General features: G+C 39.1%; 1 protein-coding gene across 1 annotated transcript; it reads left to right on the top strand.

Moving 5' to 3' along the window:
* Positions 1–8998: 8998 nt before the first annotated feature.
* Positions 8999–21602, top strand: LOC104279819 (gamma-tubulin complex component 3-like; the record flags this gene model as incomplete). The annotated part of the gene is made up of 6 exons (XM_009877242.1): positions 8999–9110; positions 13512–13619; positions 15370–15437; positions 18667–18744; positions 19316–19533; positions 21430–21602. Coding segments are annotated over exons 1-6 (757 nt in total), but the record flags the coding sequence as incomplete, so codon positions are not given.
* Between the last annotated feature and the right edge of the window lie 442 nt (positions 21603–22044).

The following is a 22044-nucleotide window of genomic DNA, read 5'->3' as shown; positions in this document are numbered from 1 at the left end:
CGGGAGGTGGGCTAGCGGGTCCGCTGTGTCTTCCTCCCCCTCTTCCTCGATCGGAACGCTTGGCTGGGTACTAAGTGTGCCCTTCTCTCTTTGGGAGCGGAGCACCGCTTCCCCGGGGTGTTTGGGGGCGAGAGAGAAGGGGCTCGTGTACGCGGTGAGGAATCTCCTCCTGCCGCCGGTGTCTGCTCCAGCCGAGCCGCTGACGTGCGCTGGGTCCTCTGCGTCCTGATGCTGCTGTCATCCTCCAGGGAGGGAGTGAATCTCTCGTCTGTTTGCGTAAGTTTCTGTCTGTTGCAAGCAAGGCAAAGACTGTTTTTAGTAAGCAGTTGGACGGCAGAAAGGATGAGGTGCATCTGCTAAGTCTCTTTTTTAAGTTACTCTGTTTATAAGTGTTGCTCGCTAGACAAATTCGTGCCATAACTGCTGTATCAATTTTCTTGTCTGAGAGATGACTTTCTCCCTTACTAGTAGTGGCTGTAAAGTCTTTTATATGATCTTTTCTCCCTCTATGGCACTCTCTTCTGACGAGGTAACTAGAAGTGACTTTAGGTATTTCCGTGACAATAAATTATGAGTATTGACTTGCTGTAGGGAATTGGGGGCAGACTGACTAAAATGTGTCCTGTACGTGAATTGCTTTTATCTTAGAAGTCTAGAAGATGAGTGACAAGGTGCAAACATACTTGTCTCTCTCAGACTTTGTTTCCCTCTGTTGTAGACAGCACCTCATGGTCTTGCATACCATCCCTGTCTCGAAATTGGAAAGATACAGATTTAATGGATAAACTAGTCAATGGGTAAGAAACTCATTGGATGGCTACATCCAGAGAGTTGCAGTCACAGCTGAAAGGAAAATCAGTAACAAGTGTGTCTGTGCTGGGACTGATGCTGGTCAGTATCTTATTAATGACATAGTGGGATTAAGTACTCCTGCAGCAGGTTTGCAGATGACACCACGCTGACTGGAGGAGCTGGTATGCTTGAGGGAAGGACTGTTATCCAGAGGGACCTTGACAGGTTTGAGAGGTGGGCCTGTGCAAACCTGGCCTGTTAGAACAGGTCCAGAGGAGGGCCGTGAAAATGGTCAGAGGGCTGAAACACCTCTTCCATGAGAGAAGACTGAGAGAGTTGGTGTTGTTCAGGTGGGAGAAGAGAAGGCTTTCCAGAGACCTTACTGTGGCCTGTCAGAGCTTGGAGGACTTGTTAGAATGACAGACTTTTGCCAAGGCTTGAATTGACAGGAGAAAGAGTGGTGGTTTTAAACTAAAAGAGGTTGGGTTTAGGTTGGATGTAAGGAAGAAATGTTTTTACAATGGAGGTGATGAGATGCTGGAACAGGTTGCCCAGAAAAGCTGTGGATGCTCCCTCCCTGGAAGTGTTTCAGGGCCACACTGGATGGGGCTTGGAGCAACCTGGTCTGGTGCGAGGCACCCCTGCCCATGGCAAAGGGGTTGGAACTAGATGATCTTTAGAGGTCCCTTCCAACCCAAACCATTTTGTGATTCTGTGATTTATCTGAGAAGCCTGGAAGAGTTGGTCAGAATTTGAAATCTCGTTGTCTTAATTGAACTGTTGAGCAGGGACTCCTTTACACAAACGTTCTGTTGATCAGTTGAACTCAATGATCTTAAGGGTCTTTTCCAACCTAAATGATTCTGTGATCAACCACTGTTGATTGCTGGGTTCTGTTTTCCAAAATCCTTTCTCTCTCCATTACATGTTTAAGGCTTCTGCAAGGCCATACATTTCCCATTTCCAGAATTGTCAGCCTATAATAATTCTGTGACAGGAGTTCCTGATGTGAGATTTTATCAGGATGTGGTAAGTTTCTACCCTTCCCCTATATTCCCCAAATCAGCTGTAGCTTCTAAATTGTTTAATACTTCTGTATTTTTTTATGTTACTACATGTTTCTTTTAGCAGCCGGTCTAGCTGTATATTAAAGGGTATTTCGCATCAGCCTGCAATTCTAAGGTGCTATTACAGCTCTACTTTTAAAGCTGTTTCTTGCTTTTAACATCCCTTGGAAATTTTTTTTTTTCCTAATACAATTGATGTCCATTCTTATTTAAGAACACTTTGGGCTTTTTGCTACCAGAAATCTCAAGTTATTGTGCTAGCTCTGCTTGCAAAAAGAAAAACAAAAAATTGAAAAAGAGATTACCGTGCTTTATTGCAGTAGTGGAGGCCTCTTTGAAGACATTATTTTTGTATTGCCTAATCCTGTTTTCTTCATGACTCTCTTCCTTAAATTTTAGAGGGACTGCAATCTAAACTCAGTCTAAGCTTGTTTCTTGGTATTGTGTTTCTTGTCTTGGACTCTGAAACATAAAATGTAAATGAAGCATAAGAACAGAAAGAGAAACCTCTACATTTATCGATTAAGGTATAAATGTTGAGGAGAGGTGGCTCACTTATACCAGCTTTGGATCCAGCCTTCTATTTGAAGCCATAGTTTCTATACATCTGTCTCTTCTGGCTGGAATAATGAGATTATGTACAATTAATATGTGCGAAAACATGCCAGGGAATTCTGATTTTTGTTGGTTTTAAAATAGATGTTGAACCTATTCCTGTATACTGGATTCTGATAATGTAACTGAAGTCTCTTGTGTATGTGACTAATAAAAGGGGAAATTTTTCCCAAATCATGGTAAGCTGCTGCATGTAACCTGTACCCAACTGTGCCTGCTCACTTGTGGGTTATCTGAGGACTTATTTGAAGTAGTAACTTAAAAAAAAATTGTGGGTAGCCTATCTTTTTTATGCATGTGACAGATAGGAAGCCCATCCTTCTCTTTTGCTTTATTCCTGTTTTATAAGGGACTCTAGCACTGAAGGCTCACCTTTCCTAGCATAAGGCTTGTCTTGACACAGTTGACTGTAGTACATGTGTTAGTTTGTCATCAGCTCAGCTATTGATTTAAAATGGATAGACAGTGATAAATCAAAAGTCAATAGAAGAAGTCTCAGTCATGAAACATATATATATATATAGTGATAGTTGTCTTCCTGGTTTCTGTGTCCAAGGTACAACTAAAGACAGTTGGGGAATTTTGTTAGTATCCTCTGTGTTGAGGTAAGTGCATGTAAGGAAATCGCCAGACAAGTTATTTAGCATCTTGCTGTAGTCTTTGGTAAGTAATTTATGATGATTAATTGCTTCTACAGAGTTTAGGGGAAAAACTTAGATACATAAGAGATCTTTAAAGAGAAATTTCTCATAAAAATTGGTAACAAGAAGCTGAAGCTAAGTACAAAGAGTCATCTTTATCCATTTGTGTAACTAGCCTGCTGTGGTTTGGTTTTTGTGTTTTTGGTTTTTTGGTTTTTTTTAATCCTAGCTTTTGATACCACCCTAGAATAAGTGCTTCGGTAAAATACAAGGTGCTGATGCAACTGAGTGAAATGTAATGGATGAGAGATAGAAAGGAGTTGGGATTTGACCTTCTGCTGGTTCTTCCTGCCTGTGTGTTCCCAGAGTTTGTACTTCAGAATGTTTGCTCTTGGATATGTTCCCTCTTCGCAATTGGGCTTTATTATGTTTGTGAGGAAGCTGCGGCTTCAGAAGGAGCTGGAGGATTCTGATTATATGTCTGTGTTTTAACAGTGCACTTGCAGCTAATGTGGGATAAGTGGTCTTTGTCTGCATCTGTGTCCACGTTCTGCAATCCCAAGTCCAATGCCTCAGTTCTTCCGTAAACCCAGCAGACAGCAGGCTTCAGCAAGGATTCTTTCCCTTCTGCCTATGATGGCCTTAAAAGGCCTCCACCTTCCCCACTTGTTAAAGATTTATGTTGAAATGAATTTGTGCTATGATGGAATGTGACTGCAGAGGCCAATACCACTAAGTAGATGGCTTACCTTGTTTCCAAAATCAGTCATAGGCCTTGCTACTGCTTTTTCACAAACAGCTCTGCCTCTGAGAAATGCATTACAAAGTCTGCTGAGTTACGTGGAAGAGCTGTATCTAAAAAAAAAAAAGCTCAAAAAAACCCTAAACCAAACAACCTACCTCAATTTTTAAAATTTTAAGTGTGGTTTGTTTTTGTTTTTTTTTTTTAAACTAAGGTTTGAAATCTCTCTGCTCCTGTGCTTTAGCCAGTTCTCAAGTAAGGGCTTAAAGCTCACTTCCCGTGGTGCCAAGTGTCTGCAGTCGCCCACTGCGGTTATTTGGGAATATCTGCGCTCTGTATTTGGAGCCATTGCCGACCTCTTTCTTCCTCATGTCCTCAAAGTGTCTAAGAACTAGTGTACTAGTTTTGTGTTACCAACCTTTCTGTGTTCATCCAGGCTATTCACCTCATGTTTACACTGATACATGACCTTGCTTGCCTGCCTGTGCAGTAATTATGTGTTTGTTTATTTTCTTATTTGTGGACTTCAGCAGATATATGAGGTTTCATGCCTTTCTTTGAAAAGTGAGTTTAATCCTTTGGACAAAAAGCTTCTTGTTCTTTGCTGTCTTTGAGAAACCTCATGGTAATCTTAGAGACTTTGTAGACAGTTGTATAAGCTTGTCAGTTGTGAGAACTCTTAGTGCTTCCAATGGAATGAAATGATATTGCTCTAAGGATTCAAGCTACGTCTACTTGGCTTTGAATCCTGAAAAGACTTCTGTGTGCCAGAGTGCTTCTGGAGGTGTGCGTGTGCTAGAAAGTAGTGTTTAGTCTTCACAAAGCAGTTTGCTACCTGAAGTTGGTGTGGTGGCCCTAATTTTAATCTTTGTAATTCCAGTGGCAGTTTTTTTGTTGCAGAGTGTAAGGGTGGTGAGACACTGGAAGAGGTCGCCCAGAGAGGTGATAGAGGCTCCATCCCTGGAGACATTCAGGGTCAGGCTGGATGGGGCTCTGAGCAACCTGCTCAGAGCAGGGAGTTGGACTAGATGACCTCTAAATTTCCCTTCCAGCCCAATGCCTTCTATGATTCTATGACTTGTTTGTTTGTTAACCTCTGAACGACTGGAATAGTTGTTAAAATTTCATGGTGGAGGGAAAACATAGAGTTCATTCAAAAGGTGATCCTGAACAGCTTTTACCTATGCTAACAACAGAAGCAAAGGCAAGTTGACAGGCAAAAATTCACGATGAGGGAAAGATCTGAGATGACTGCATGACTGAGTAGCTGATAGTCCAGTGGGACATTCCTCTGATAAATCTATTTACTGACAATACGATAGCTGGCAGTATTAACAGAATTAAATAATGGTTGTTTCCTGTGCTGTCCTTCAAAGTTTGTGGACAAATTCTAAGTATGTAAAGACATGGGAGTGTATATGGTTCAGAATTCATTTTGTCAATTTGTTGATTTACTTTTTTGGGTTTTTTCCTTTGTAGGAGAGGAGTGTGGAGATTGGAAAGAGTTGATTAAACAAAAACTTAAAATGATTCCTGTAAAAACTTGCATGAACAGAATATTTTTGCATTTTCTACTGTTATTTTTCTTTCTGAAAGAAATGAACTTACAACAGAGAAGTTTGTTTACCAAAGCAGAAGACTGCTTCACAACTGTGCTAGTCCTAAATTTGTACTTCTCAAGCAATATTTTCTACAGGAACAAGCAGTTTTGCTTACAGTGTGTGTAAATTGTTTTCAAAAATAAAATAGTAATGCTGATGATGTTCTAGACTAATAGCTTATCATTATATGATCTCATATTAATGCCATAATTCATACTGATGTAGACCTTCTGATGTAGTTAAAACAGTGAAGATAGAGCAGCATTACTATATTGACCAACACAGTATATGCTCATGGTGTATGTCAGAAGGTTCTCAAGCTCTATAGCATTTTTTCCAGGCTTAGTTTTGTGACAGTAGCATGTCAGGTGTTTAGCAAACGGGAAGAAGTTTGCAGGGAAGAAGTTTGGGAGTTTTGTTGCTTTTTTTTTTTTTAATTGAGCATGTGTAAGAGGGCAACATCTGAGCAGTTTGCAGGAGGATTTGTTAGCCAGTCAGTGCCACCCCTAGAGGGATGAATGCAGGTTAGAGTGTAATTGTTTTACAGTAATTTTGCATCTGGGTTTAAGTGAAACTGTTGCTAGGATGACCAACAGCTGAATGGAAGAAGTAAGAGTGGAAAAAGTTTACTAGTCTCTGGAGTGTTTTAGGAAAGAAGATTACTGTTTGGTTTACATAAGCTTTCTTTAGAATTGTCCTATAGTTTAGAAATTATTCTTACAGACAAATTAAAATAACCAAGTGATTTTCCTTTTTTCCAGGAAAGAGCATTTCTCATAGTCATGATACATGAATGTTTGGAAATAAGATTTCAATTGCTACTTAGGTTTTCAGGACTTTTTTTTTTTTCCCCTCTGGAAACTTAAATAGACCTATAGTAGACAGTGTTTAAAGAGATGTGTTACAAGACTGTAAAATGAATTTCAGTTCGCTTCCTGAAATTATAGGCGATGTTAGAAGCTTTTTTTTTTTTTTGTAGCAAGACTTGCTGAAATTCAGCGTTTCCTCTGAAATTCTGGTTTCTTAGAAGTGTATGGGCTGGTGTTTTCTAATTCTTGATCTTTTCCTTTAAACTTTATCTTTTTGTCCTATTTCTGCTTGCTTTCTTTAGACATAAATTCTTCCTGTGCATTGCTTCTACCTTTTTTTTTTGTGTGTACGACACTTATTTTCTTCAGCTTTAAAATGCTCTTACCTGCCTTTTGAAGTAGTTGAGTTGTAATGGCTGGGTGGCATACAGATCTTTGACAGATTGCTCTGCTCAAAGGGGAGGGGCTAAAATTTAGTTTTGGTACATATATTGTGTATCTATATGTTTATTACTTAAGGGATATAGTCCGAAGGGGAGCAGCTATCTCTATCTGCATTAACTGCTCTGATCAGACCTCTGGAAAGCAAGTCATTATTGTGTTGTTTTTGCCCCTCGCCCCACAAATAGCTGCATCAATTTCATGCATCAGATATGCTGAGCTTGCTGTTACATAATACAGTCATGCTGTAAGCACTTCTTGATGAAGAAGGATGTACACGTACATAGATAGCTGCTATGTATTTTAAGCCCATCTGCTGTCGTAATGCTTGTTCTTTGAGGAGGAAAGCGATTAAATGTGTCTACTAGTTGTAGACTATGTGAATCTTTATTTTACTGACAGATATCCGTATTAAGTTATATTTAATCACGTTAGGTACTGAAGTTATTTTACAGACTCATAAGAAATAATCTGCTGAAGAAACTCCCACAGCAGGGAGTTTTTCTTGTAAGAGAGAAGCTGGACTTGATATGAATAAAACATGAAAATCTGAATAAAATATAAGAGTCATCTTGCTATGATGCTATTGAATTGCCAGTACAAGTCTGTATGTGTAAAGAGCAAATAACTATATTCCGTATTGTTAGTAGTATAAAAAGTTTAATAATAGGATTTTTTTGTTGTTGGAATTATAGTTTTTCAACTAGAGATCTTTCTCAGATGCCTTGTTAGGGCAACATGGAAAAGACTACTAAGTTTCTGTGCTTTAACTAGTCTTGCTATGGTTGGTGTTGAAAGAGGAGGTTGTGTATCTTCATTAAAATTTCCCCATTACAGGGAAATATCCTGCTACTCACTATTAATAATCTATTGTGTTTTTTAATAGATTGAGGACTTATGTTTAAATCTTCAAGGTTTCCATCCAGAAATGTTTACATGTGTTTTTTTGTCTCTGTCCTGCCATCAGTAGTGCCTTGTACCATCTAACTAGAAGCACAGGTAGTCTTCTAAAAGCTGTAGTGCCAGAGAAGATGAGAAATTTTGCTGATGGGAAAAGGTGCCATGCTGGACCTTGCCACCAAAGAGGGGCTGGTGGGCAACTTTGCCTGCAGTGACCGTGAAATGATTGAATTCATGATCCTCAGGGCAAGAAGAAGAGTATATAGAAAGCTCACTAGCTTGGACTTCAGGAGAGCAGACTTTGAACTCTTCAAGGACCTGCTTAGTTGTTTTCTGTGGAGCAAAGCCTTGGAGGGGAGAGGGACCCAAGAAAGCTGGTTAGTATTCAAGGATCACCTCCTCTGAGCCCAGGAGCGATGCATCCCAATGAAGAGAAAGGTGGCCAAGAATGCCAGGAGGCCTGCATGGATGAACAGGGAGCTCCTGGGCACTATTAGTTGTAAAAAGAAAGCCTCCAGATGGTGGAAACAGGGACAGTTAACCTGGGAAGAATACTAAGAAGTTGTTCAAGCAGGCAGGGTTCTGGTTAGGAAAGCTAAGGCCCAGATAGACTTAAATCTAGTCAGGGACATCAAGGATAACAAGAAAAGGTTTTTTAAGTATGTCAGTGAGAAAAGGAAGAACAGGGAAAATGTGGGCCCTCTCTGTAAGGAAATGGGGCATCTGTTCACACAGGATATCGAGAAGGCTGAGGTACTGAACAGCTTTTTTACCTTGATCTTCAGTGATAAAGGCTCTAACTGCACCAAGTTGCAGAAGGCAAGGACAAGGAGAATGAAGATCTGCCCGCTGTAGAAGACCAGGTTCAAGATGATCTAATGAACCTGAAGGCACACAAGTCCATGGGAGGACCTGATGAGATCTATCCGCAGGTCCTGGGAGAACTAGTGGATGAAGTTGCAAAGCCACTTTCCATCATATTTGAGAAGTCATAACCCCCATTTTCAAAAAAGAGAAGGAAGGCCCAGGAAACTACACGCCAGTCAATCTTACCTCAGTGTCTGGCCAGATAATGCAGCAGATCCTCCTGAAGACTCTGCTAGGGCACATGGAAAATGAGGAGGTTGTTGATGGCAACCAACATGGCTTCACCAAGGCCAAATCCTGCATTACAAATTTGGTGGCTTTTTAAGATAGAGTTACATTGGTTGATAAGGGAAGAGAAACTGACATCTTCCTGGACTTGTGCAAAGCATTCAACACTGTCCCACTTGACATCGTGGTCTCCAAGTTGGAAGGACATGAATTTGATAGATAGACCACTCCGTGGAGAAGGAGTTGACTAGATGGCTGCTCTCAAAAGAGTTACAATTAGTGGCTCAATGTCCAAATGGTGACAAGTGGAGTTCCTCAGGGATTGGTACTGGAACTGATGCTGTTTAGCATCTTTGTTGGTGTTGAGTGCCTACACAGCAAGTTTGCCAATGACGCCGAGCTATGTGGTGTGGTTAACACACTGGAGGGAAGGGATGCCATCCAGAGGGACCTTGGCAAGATGGAGAGGTGGGCCCAGGCCAACCTCATGAAATTGAGGCCAAGTGCAAGGTCCTGCACCTGCACTGGAGCAATCCCAAGCATAAATACAGGCTGGGTGATGAGTGGATTGAGAGAAGTCCTGCAGAGAAGGATTTGGGGGTGCTGGTTGATGAAGTGCTTAACATGAACCAGGAGTGTGCACTCAGAGCCCGAAAAGCCAACTGCATCCTGGGATGCATGAAAAGTGTGGCCAGCAGGTCAAGGGAGGTGATTCTGCCCTTCTGCTCTGCTTTTGTGAGACCTCCACCTACAGTGCTGTGTCCACTTCTGGGGCCTTCAATACAAGAAGGACACAAACCTGTTGGAGTGATCCAGAGGAGGGCCACAAAGATCATCAGGGCGCTGAAGCACCTCTCCTATGAGTAGAGGCTGAGAAAGTTGGGTCTGTTCAAACTGGAGAATAGAAGGCTCCATGGAGACCTTATAGTGGCCTTCCAGTACCTGAAGGGAGCCTACAGGAAAGCTGGAGAGGGACTTTTTATAAAGGGTATGTGGTGATAGGACAAGGGACAAAGGTTTTAAACGAGAGCAGGGTAAATTTAGATTAGACATGAGGAAGAAATTCTTCACTGTGAGGGTGGTGAGGCACTGGACAAGGTTTCCCAGAGAAGCTGTGGATGTCTCCTCACTGGAAGTGTCCATGGCCAGGCTGGATGGGGCTTGGAGCAACCTGGTCTGGTGGAAGGTGTCCCTGCCCATGGCAGCAGGGTTGGAAGCAGATGATCTTGAAGGTCCTTTCCAGCTCAAGCCATTCTAAGATTCTGTGAACACACAAGTGGCTAAGTCCATCATTTTCTTGTATTATTTTGAGATAAATGCCTATTTCAAGATTATCAACCGAACCCCCCCCACTCAAACTTGTGGCAACATGTAGGTGTCTTTCTGAGCCAATTCTTCGAGAGGAATTAAATTCCAGTGTTCCTGGAGACCTTGTACACATAGTTGCTGGATTTTGTAATTATGTCACGAGGTAGACTCACTGAATTTCTCACCGGGTAGATCTTGGTGCCCTTCAGTTTAATCTAAACCCCCAAACTCATGGGCAACAGCAGAGGAAAAAACATAGCACTTAAATCTTTTTGAAACCGTGATATGAAAAATTTTGTTCAGAAACAAAACAGTTTTTTAAAAAATGAGTAAGCATAGTAAATACAGCATTGATTACATGGAAAAACTGTGCATTTTCATTCAATGAAAATAAATAAAATGTAATGCTGACTTTTAAATTTTTCTCTAAGCACTAAGCTCACTGATAATCACAGTGTAAACCATAACATATACTAGAAGGTTAATAGAAGCAGCTGAATGAATAATGCTTAATTTTCCAGGCATAGCAGATTTATTTTTTCTTTTAAATCAACATTGTATTTTCTTGTTCAACATTCTTCTTAAGAGAATCATACTGTGATTTACTGCAAGATCATAAATGTTTAGGAAGCAATTCATTCAGTAAAGTTAAATCCACAGGAAGTAAAGATATATTTATGTTACAGGTCTCCTCTTCAGTAAACCTTCTGCATTCCTCAGCTGCAATCCTGCCACCTTGTAATTTCATTCCGTGTAGGTCTGTTTAGAAATGCCTTTTCCCTCATCCTCCAGGTCTCTCTTCCTTTGTGCTTGCTGACTACCCTCCTGGTGGGAGGCAGTGCCTGATGGTGCTCATTCTGTGCAGACGGATGAGAAGGAATACTTGACCACTGAGCTTTCACTGCAAACTTTCCCCTCAGGGAGAGTTGTTTGGATGTTTGTTCTACTGGTCCCCAGTTTCTCTGAAACTTGATAAACTTCATATCTCTGAGACCTCTATCAAATTTTTTAAAAAAATAAAATAAAACATTTATATGGTGGTCCCTAAGAGATGGGGTGGTGCAGGTGGACACAGAAGTTCATTTCAGGTTATGTGTTGCCCTGGCTTTCTAAGGAAAATTATCTAATGAGCAAGGAAGTAATGGGGGGAAGTAAGTTCTTGTGGCTTTGCTGTGGTTGAGGGGATGTGTGTCTGTGTGCATGTTGGATATTTTTTTTGTGTTTTAAGGTGACGTTTTTTTGATTGCTTCTTTCATTTTCTGTTTTTCTATAACTTTTATTGAACTAGCTTACTGGAAATCCACTATTTTCTGCATTTTAGTGGATGATCAGTGAGGGAATTTATTATATAATCTAGATACCAGTCGTAACTGATAAAGTACTTTAGTATCAACCCTTGATCCTTCTCCAGACTTAAACTCGTTGTAGTTACTTGACCTGGAACTCTTTTAGCAATTTTAGTTGTAATTTGTAGCCCATGTTAAGTCACTGTAATAATATGCCAAAAATATCTAAAAATTACTAGAAAAGCCTAGCTCTTGCCTAACTGCTGCTAGGTAGACAGTTGAAGAATTAATAGAAGATAAAATTTTACTATTGTTTGGGATAACTTAATGCAAATATTTGAATTAATTGGCCTTGCAGAATGCTTTTGGAAGTCTTGAGTTGTTTTGTAATGATGTGCATTATACTTAAGAATTACTCAGGAGCACTTCCTTGTACTTATCTCTTCCCACCTGGTTCATCAGTTCAGTTTAAGATATCAGTAGCTGAGCTATTAAATTATTTTATATTTGTATTTTCAAGTTCTTCTTGTGAATGAGAAGTTGCTTAATCTAACAGTAGAACTATTCTTTCTGGGAGGTGTTTGAGCTGTGCAGATTTGTGACCTGACGGTAGTCTGGATATTGGCATTTTCTTTCCTGAAAGTAGAATGATGGCCTACAAAAGGAGCAAGGCTAATACTGTCAAATACTGTTAAATATTAATGATTCTGTCAGAGTAGGCTTTCTTTCTTCACTGTGTGAAGTACTACTTTGTATGAATTAGTTGATGTTTGCTGATCTGGAGTTGTATTCTAGTAAATTAGGACCAGTGGGTGGCATTTGTATCACAAGACAGTAAAAAAACAGGCACTCAAAAAGAAGTAGTACATTCCAATGTAAAATTTCTCCTTTCCATAAGCTTCTGGAGATTTTCATGCTTTTGATCACTCACTCATGTCCCATGTGGTTTTTTCTTTTCTTTTTTTTCCTTCTTAATTTTAATAGTAGTTAGTTTAAGAGAAGTTTCAACATTTAAAATATTTTTGCTTCTAGTGAACCTTTACTCATTTCCATTTCTCTGTTCCTTTTGTATGTATTTGACCTTGCTTTTTCCTTGGTGGAGCCATTGCTGCGTAACTTTTACAATTTTCTCTGAAAGTGACAGTTTAACTGGCCAAATAAAACACATGGAAACTCTGGTGTGTTTGCAGAGCAGATATGCAGAATTACTTAGATGTTTTGGGGTTTTTTTCCCCCTGAAGTCAGGACTTGTAAGGATTCAAGTAGCTGACACAGTGCATTTATTTCTTATGTACCTTTCCCCCATGTTATTACAGTTATTCTTATCTGAGGAGTAGAAATTTATCTGGCATTTGGTAAGGGCACTTGACATGTCTGTGGGGTTATTTGATTGATATGCAGGTCAATAAGTGGGAACATGACTGGGCTGTAGAGACTTTAATACTGAACTGGCCATATCTTAGATTGTTAATCTTCCCAGAGCCAGCAACAATACTGCAAACAGAATTATTACGTGAGGGAGGTGCAGTGGAGGGAAGTCAGTGGCTCTTGGCCTATATGTGAGTACCTACATTATGCATTGAGAGGGGATGCAGCTGTCTCTGAGCCAGCTTTGAATCTTGAGTGGTGAAACTACGTAAGCAGTTTTAAAAATGAACCAAAACCTAAAACCAACAGGGAAACTGGTAAAACTACTGTGGTAGATATCTGAGTAAAGATCCACAGGTAGGATAATCCAGTTTTGGTGCCTGGTGAACTTTTCTATATTGTTCCTGTGCCTGGCTTGAATCGCGTGAGTTTGTGTGAAGTCCCACAGCGTTTCGGTGTGTGAGGAAGGGCAGAGCCAGCTGATGTGTGCTGGTGCTCTCTAGGAACTGGGTAGGCCTCAGTGCTTCTTCTGTCAGCACAGAATAGGAAAGGCTTATTCATAAATTCAAGTGCACTCATTTTGCAGAGTCTATATGAGTGAGTGTGTTTGAAGTATAGCATTTATAATACACCCCTGGGGAAACTGGACTTTACTGCTCTCTGGTTAAAGTGTATCTGAGGATTATAGTATATAACATTTTTCTGATCTAAGCCAGGTACATTTATGCAGGATTCAGCCATAGCAGTATAATCTCACGTCTACCTTGTTTATGTGTTTGTTTATTTATAATAGAAATTTTAACACTTTGCTTAACTGAGAGGGTTTTCTTTTTTTTTTTCTTCCAGCTGATGCAGCTCAACAATTTCAGTATGCAGTTAGAGTTATTGGAAGCAACTTTGCTCCCACTGTTGAACGAGATGAATTTCTTGTAGCAGAGAAAATCAAGAAAGAACGTAAGTGCATCTTTGTTTCTATATGTTGTTAATGCTCACCCTCTGAAAAATCTCATGATAAAAATTCAGTTAACTCCCTGGTTGGTACTCATGAGTGGCTGTTTGTATTCACAGCTCAGATTTTTCTGAATGCTCAGCTTAGATTTCCCTTGCTGTCATTTACTTGGTATCTTAGCCACCATGAAAATAAAGAACGATTAATACTACACTCCCTTCAGTTTAATAGTACTCAATCTTTACATTATTTTTGCGATGTGCACTTCAGAAATATTACACTTTGGCATAATTAACTCTGTGAGCACCTGTCTGAAACTTGCTGAACGAGCACCCTGGGAATTGATGAAATTGTTTATATGACTTCCTTGATATTTTTTGCCTTCAGTTTCTCTACAAATTTTCTGCAACGACCTTCACAAAGCCAAACCATTAGACTGTGACAGTGTGAGCTCTGTTGCAGTTACATTCCGTTGTGCTCTGTGCTGCTCTGGGTCAAGTGTTGCACTCTGCGAATCTGATGGAGATGTGATGCATTTCTGAAAAGCCAAATACTGCTCTCAGCAGATTATCTACTTTCCAGTAGAATATCCAGAACCACTTACTTGAAGTATGCAAATTAAATTAAAACTTTATATTTGAGCTTTGAATATTCAGTCAGGGAGATTGTATTAGGGTAGCTGAAGTCAGTGGTTGTAACTATTTTAAAGTATGTGTTTGTGTTCTGCTAATGCAGAACTTCCATGACTTGCTGGTAGGCAAGTAAGCCCATCAGAATTTCTCCAGATATGTCTTCAAAGCACTGGAATCTATGATAGATGCTTTCTGCATGATGAGTTTTTACGTGCTTTAGCTAGTACTAAAAAGCACAGCATATATTCTTTGGGCCTCTTGCCAGGAGTTTTCAAAACTACTGTCTCCCTCATCTTCCATCTCCCCAGCTTTAGCTTGTAGGCTGGTTTTAGTGATCGTGTAGCAAGTGACTGGATATATCCTTCGAACTTTACATTTATTTTGAAGTTACCATGCAGGAAGTGATTTATTTGGCAAAGTGCACTTAGCTATGGCTTTTGATGCCTATTAACATTTCTAACATTTAACAGCAATTTTTCAATTATTAGAATTTCTTCAAGATGTTTCTGTTTTATCTTTTATAGCTTTTTCTAGCATGAGTCTTTCTGATGTAACGTGACTTTTCTGAGAACTTCTTAAAGCTTGAAGATGTTTTTCCTCTGAGCAAAGACTTCTGTTATGTAACTGGCAGTGATTGAGACTGTTATTTTTCTGGAGAGATATATATATATATATAAGTTGTGTGACCTTGGAATTTTACTTGACTTTGAGCAAGTGGCATTACTACTTTTGTTTCTTGCTTTTATTGTCTAAAATAGGAACGATTGCACTTAGTTTTGTGAAGGAGTTTGTAGCATTCTTTAATGCTTATCTGCTTTCAGTTACGTTTTAATTCCCTAAACCTATAGAATGGCAGATCAGACTTTTAAAAGGGTATTATTTAGAAGGCATATATTTTGGTTACTCTAAGCAAAACAGATACTTACATTGTATCACTTCTGATGTAAGAATTTTCAGGACTGGAGTGCAGATAATATGAAAACAGGCAAAACTGTATGGATAGAGTGAAACAGTTAAGCATTAATTTTTCTTGAGTACACTTCCCAATTTACCACAAATACATTATTGCAGAATTTATACTTCTGTCAAGTCTTTAATCTTTTTGTTTGTTTGTTTTTGATAGTTGTGCGACAAAGAAGGGAAGGGGATGCTGCTTTGTTTTCAGAACTCTACAGAAAACTTGGTTCACAGGTAGTGTAATAAATATGTAAAGAGTAAAGAAACTGGAAGCACACGTGCATTCTTCTGATGTTAGATTTATTTTGGAGAGTGCTTGAGTTGTTAACAGTGTTTTTACTGAGAGGATGTCACGCAAGAAAGTTGGGGAATCTCCATCTTTGGAAAGAGTTAAGAACTTCACTGGACACAGTCATGCTGTAGATGACCCTGCTGTAGATGACTCTGCTTTGAGCAGAGGGGTTGGATTAGATGATCTTCAGAGATGGTTTCCAACCCCAACCATTCTGTACTTTTTGTTTACAAGTTACTTTTCCTTTTGCTGTTACTGAGAAATTAATTCGGGTTTAATTGTAAATGAAAAGCATTTTTAGTTTGAGTCCAGTTGTATGAAAGGGCACTTCAAAGAAAGGAAGAAACTCTGTAAAAATAGAAGTGTTCGTTCCATATGTAGAAGTAATGAGTTTTCTCTGTCATTTATTTTATATCAATGCCTTGCCAGTATATTGATTTTTATTAATCTAGCGTTCAAAGGGTCCTTATGCTTCTGAATTTAAGTGCTCCATGTCTTTAATGTTGAAGATTAAGGGTTTGCTGACTTGGATGGTTCTGCTAACACCGTTAGTAATCAAAGAATACTGCATGTAGGTATTTGGACAAAAGACGTTAGTGTGTAGAAAGCCCGTGAGGCAGGAAGATGGAGTGGGTGAAAGGGGGGGAAGATGTGAGAATAGAAGTTTAGCTGAGGTATTTGAAAAATTACTGTTGCTAATCTGTTCTGGATTCTCCCTGAAATTGAGTATTTAGTAAAGCAGAATATGATGGGCAGTAATAAAATAAGATTTCCAGTTGTTATTTGCACATAGCTGATTTTTGGCAACAAAAAGTAGTTAAAAATTAGTAAACATAAAGGAGGATGTTTTCTATATAAAAAAGATATTTTTTTTCCTTATTTTGCCCTTTCTATTTTTGTTTTTCTCTCTTCTGCTTTTTGCTCATTAACCTATGTATAGATTATGGCAGAGTTTTACAGGACAATACTAAGATTCGAAGGTTATGTAAAAGTGATTCTTTGAAGAGCATGACTAGTCAGAACTGAGTTTTGCCCCTCCCCTCATCTGTACTTATTGATTTGTTAGTGCTTGGAGCTAAGTTGCTGTATAACTCTTCCTGTTTGCCTTGTCCTGTGAGTTTCTGTATTATCTGCATTGGTTCATACAGTGAAACAAGTGTCACTGCTTTAGATGCCTGTTCTGATGACCTCAGCCGTTGGTTTCAGCCTCTTCTTCAATGTATTACGCTATATGATCTTCTGCTTTTAATTGATTTTCTATAACATGTTTCTTTAGCTTCTGTACTATGTTCCCATACCTGTGCATTTGGTGAGCAACATAGCTGCAGAGTGCCATGGCTATAAACTTTGAAACAGAATGCCTTGTCCGTGTTCCTATCAGTTCGGTTATTCTTCCAAATATAATATGAGCTTACATCAGCTGTCACCTCAAATTTTGCTCCCTGCTCATAAGTTCAAGATTCTTTAAACTTGCTTTTTTTTTTTCTTTTTTTCTTTTTTTTTTTTTGGTGCTAGCATCTTGAGTACATGAAATTAGTATTGTCTGAATACTACCTTCTTTAAAGCTTTCTCTTCCAATTATTATTCAGTCAATTATTACTAATGGTGGACAATCATTTCTCTTTCCTCATGACCTTAGGGAAGGGCAGGGAAGGAATATCTGGTTTTTGAATCAACTAGGCTTTTGTTTCCTCCAGCAATTCCCCTGAAAACAACTAGGAGAAAGAAAAAAGCTTGTTGAAATCTATTTTAACTTCTTTTCATCCGTTACTCTAAAGAGAAAAGGAGGTCAGTAGTTATTTTAGTGGCAGCTTGTCAACTGAGCAAACCATGCTTCTTGAGCACTTAAACTTACTCTATCCGGGCGAGTAGAAGTAGCAATGTTGCTGCTTTTTCACCCACTGTTAATGAGTTGCTGGATTAGTTATTTGCAACAGATGCAATACCTCTGATTTTTTGCTTGTTGTTGAGATTGAAGCAGATGGTGATAGGTTTCTGCTCTGTGTAATATAGAATGTCTCCTTGCACTCTTGTGTAACAGGATAAAGCTTGGAAAGGTTTGGTCAGTGCACTCTGCCCTGAAGAAAAATGTTCTGTGGTCAAAGTTCTTAGACCATGTAACACAGACACCCAAAATGCATAATCTCCAGAAAAGCAGGAAAAAGAGGTGAAGATAAAAATCGCTTTAAAAAAGAGGATTTCCAAGTGACCTTATAAGTGCGTTTTACAAGACCGATAGCACTGAATTACATTGCTTCATAGGGGATGGAATCTTTGTTGAATCTTAGTGTGACTGGAGTTTCCTTTGTATTCAGTGTTGCTTAGTATTCCAGGTCGTAGCCTAACTGATATTGTGAAGGAACTGACATGAGTTTCTTTGACTTATTCTACCACTTAATATCTGTTACAAGGTTCTATGTCCCTGATCAATTCAGGTGCAAGCATTAGTGTCACAGGATGATGGCGTAACATTTCTAGAAACATTTTAATATTTGCCATAACTCTTTGAAGTGTTCTTTCTGTAGCTTGGGCTTTAGCATTGTTCTGCTGGTAAGTTTTCTGCTGAGATCTAAAGCTGCTGAGAGATTTATTCTAGTGGTCCATATGTATCTGTCTGTTAGAGACTATATTGCATATTCTTCAAGTTTCATGCTAACAGTTAATAATTTTGATAGCTCTCTTAAGCAGCATTTAAAGTAATAGAAATTGAAAGCCTCAAGCTTTTGAAGTCTCCCTGTAAAGGAAGCTGAAGGGGAAAGTGAATAAAAGACAATTCTTTGCTTAAATTTGTACCAAGAATTTTCCTTCTTCACCTTTAGGTGTAGAGTAGCATCTGCATTTGAAATGCTTGAAATGGTAAGAGTGGTAGAAGTTCAGTTTTCTATAAACCTCTTTCATAGTAGCTCTTAATTTTAAATTAAGTGTACTTGCTGATCTCAGACCAGGTACGAATTCATGCTTTGAATACAGTGGAGAAAATTATTAAAATTGGCACTTACAGAGGCTGCACTGCACATTCTCAGTTTATTTGAGAATGTAAGTCTGAGTTGGTCTTCTTTGTGTGGAAAATCGATTTATATGCACACATGTTAGTAGACTGGCTAATTAAAAATTTCATTGCTAGCCAAGAGTTAAACTAATTGCTGCTTGTCGTCATCTTTTTTTATAAAGGGCATTTTGAAAAACAAATGGTCAATACTCTACCTCTTGCTTAGCCTTAGTGAAGACCCACGTAAGCAGTCTAACAAGGTAGGTAGATGTGTGTCACTTATTTTAGCTGTCATTAAGAATCACTGTCAACACTTAACCATTACCTCAGGTTGTGTTTGTATGTGAGACTGAAAAGAAGAACACCCTTGTCACGAGTATCTGCCATTTTTTTTCTGTGTATTTTTTTATTATGAAATAAATGTAAAAATATGAGCTCTCCAGCATTTGTCGCTGAAGATTAGATGGATGGAGTTTTTGTTTGCCTTCTACTTGGTGGTGTAATGTCTGCTCATGTGATGATGAGTTTGGAATGGAGTAGGGAGAGCAAAACTCCTCTGGTTGCAGCTCTGCTAGCACCAAAGTGCTTTTTGCAGCTATTGCTAATGACAATTCACAGACAAAAATAAGTTGTATTGCTAAAAGCACTTTTGCTCCCTGTAAACAGCTTGCTTTTTTTTGTCACTATAGTTGTAACAACAAATTTTTCTTTGCGTAAACATGGTCTTCAGTTATTTTTTTGCGTTCCGGAATATTACCCTCCTGTTAACTAAAAACATGACTTGGAGCGACTCACAAGTGTTTTCTTTTTATCAAACCCTTTCTTTTTCAGGTATCAAGCTATGCCACGCTTTTTGCTCAGGCATTGCCACGGGATGCTCACTCAACCCCTTATTACTATGCCAGGCCTCAGAGCCTTCCACTGAATTACCAAGACCGCAGTGCTCAGTCTGCCCAGAGCTCTGGCAGCATGGGGAGCAGTGGGATTAGCAGCATCAGCCTGTACGCTCTGAATGGGCCAACACCAACTCCACAGTCACTTCTTCCAGGGTAAATTAAACTGTTCCATCTTACAAAGAAGTTTGGAGAAGAGTGGAGACTATTGGCTGTTTTTCCTTTTTTCTGCTTTTTCTTTCTCCCACCCTCCCCTTTGCATGTTGTTGGAAGTGCCACTATAGGTGCATAGAAACTGAGTTCTTAGCTGGACAGTTCTGAATATCAGGTGCTGTCCTATGACCATACAAAGCCATCAAATGACTGGCCAAGTGTATCCATTCTTAAACTTAATATTAGCTATCTGCTAAACAGCTGAGATTTTACTGGATCCACTCATTTGGATTCTAGTGCCAAGTCCTTTTCCAGATTTCTCCATTCTCCAAAGCCCTTTAAAATAGCCTTTATTTTTTTCTGTAAATGCCCTGAGTTAAGAGTCCTTGCTTAAGTTCCTTTTACAAAATATTTATCAGCAAGTGTCAAATTAGTAGACTTAACATCCTCTATTTTTGAATGGGTGACCTTTATTGCATCATCTCACTTTGTTAAGCTTGTTCACAGAGCTTGGCTGTTGTACTAGAGCAGTACTGTATTTTAAGTGAACAGGGATTTTCTTGGGAAAAAAATAAGAGTTAACTAAAATAAGAAAGTTAATTTAAAAAAATACCTATTGGAAAGAACACCGCTTAACCATCCTACTGGTTCAGTAGTGGATTAATTGTCTGTTCATACCATGGTCAATCTACATTTGGAACCTTAAAAATATCAGCACAACCTACCCAGTTCCTGACATATTCTTGGTCTGACCTGTCCAGACTGTTCCATTTCACTGCTCTCTCTTTAGTCCTGTAATCTGTGAGCTGGGCAGCCCCAATTAGATCTTTCTCTGAACTTCCTTCCTCCAGAACTTCTCTTAGTAAATGTTTCCCTTTGTTTCCTTGAAGGGTAACAGCCTAAATTCCGTGTTGTACTCTAGTTAAGGCATTACAAACAGGAAGCACGACAGAGTTGCTCTGTCTTGCAGGCTCTGTGCCTGTTCACTTCCTACAGTCACCCAAATATGATGTGTGACCATCCTGTGAGTTACAATGTTTCACTTGAGAGAGGAAAGCTATTCCTTGACTTTTTTTTTTTTTACATGAATGTTTATATTGCAGATGACTTCCAAATCTCTCCCTGCAACTGCTTTCACAGCCTTGTGGAATTGTGTTGCTTTTTTTTTTTACACACCCACCCCCCCCCCCCATTATGTGTATGTTTCCAAATGTTTACATTTGAGAGAGAGGCAGCACAACTCCTTGCACATGGTTGAAACTTTTTTTTTCCACCCTCATGATAAAGAAATAATCAGAATGTTGGCTTTTAATCTTAACATTTTTCATGTTTAAAACTTTTTGTGAGATGAATTAACAAATTTGAGAGGAAGGGAAATTGAAGCTTGTCTAGGGGCTCCCTCCTTGAGCACATCTTCAGGCACGTGATACAACCTATTCCAAAGAGTAGAGTAGCAGGAAAGTCAACTCTTTCTCTATTTTCCTTTAGTTCTTTGGCATGTAACTAAAGTTTCAAGTGATAACAGAACCAATATTTGTTGTTAATTTTGGCTGATGTTTATTATTACTGTAGTTGGCGTCAGTTTTAATCCATTTCAGCGTATCTGCACAATTCAGTGTGAGGAAACTCAATCTTTGATATGAATTAATTTTTCAAATTTGTACCTCCTGTCTTTTCTGTAGTTTGTATTTATTTCAAAGTGTCGTCTTAGATGAAGCAATAAATTGCTTATGTTCTACACTATTTTATAAGGTTCCTTTTATTAAAAAAGAAACCAACACAAAACATCCATGAAAACCAAACCATAGTTGGTGCATTTTTCAAAATTTACATACCCCAAACAGGTGATGTGTATAGTATCAGTTTTTGAAAGATGTCTCTGCTTTTGTGTCCTTTTAGACAATCCTATCAAGCTCCAGGTGTTGGAGATTGCCTCCGTCAGCAATTAGGGTCACGTCTTGCATGGACTCTAACTGCAAGCCAGCCTTCTTTACAAAGCACTACCTCAAAAGGTTTTTCAAATGCTGCCTCCCGTGGTGTGCCAAGGTCAAGAAGAGAAGGGGATACAAGTGGTGAGCGAAGAATATTTGTTAAGATAGTTATTTCCTATATCCTCCATCCTTTTTTCTCAAGATGTTGAATATTTGGAGGAGTGTTTTTTCTAGAATGTACTCAAAAGAAGGATAGAAGTAAATATGCAAGACTAGTATATCTGGCCACAGTCTCTTTGGCTGGTTTGATAATGTGTCCTGGTCGTCTTAAAAGACTGACTTCATTGTGGTCATTGTCAGAAGCGAGTGATTGTAGTTTGTGAGTAATGATCATTCTTGGTGGTCAGAAGATGCTGCTGCTTTGAGAAGGTCGAGTGCTCAGTGAATAGAACTAGTTTTGTTTGTGCTTCTGTCTTTTAAAACTTGAAAATGTGCACTGGAATATAGAGCTCTTAAAACTGTTTTTTTCTTTAAAGTAGCATACTGCAGTGATGGTATTTGGCAATTGACATAAAATACTGTC

Source organism: Apaloderma vittatum, unplaced genomic scaffold (genome assembly GCF_000703405.1).
Source record: "Apaloderma vittatum isolate BGI_N311 unplaced genomic scaffold, ASM70340v1 scaffold18079, whole genome shotgun sequence".
NCBI classification, from domain to species: domain Eukaryota; kingdom Metazoa; phylum Chordata; class Aves; order Trogoniformes; family Trogonidae; genus Apaloderma; species Apaloderma vittatum.
The sequence above is the reverse complement of the archived record's forward strand: the minus strand, read 5'-3'. Positions and strand labels throughout refer to the sequence as shown.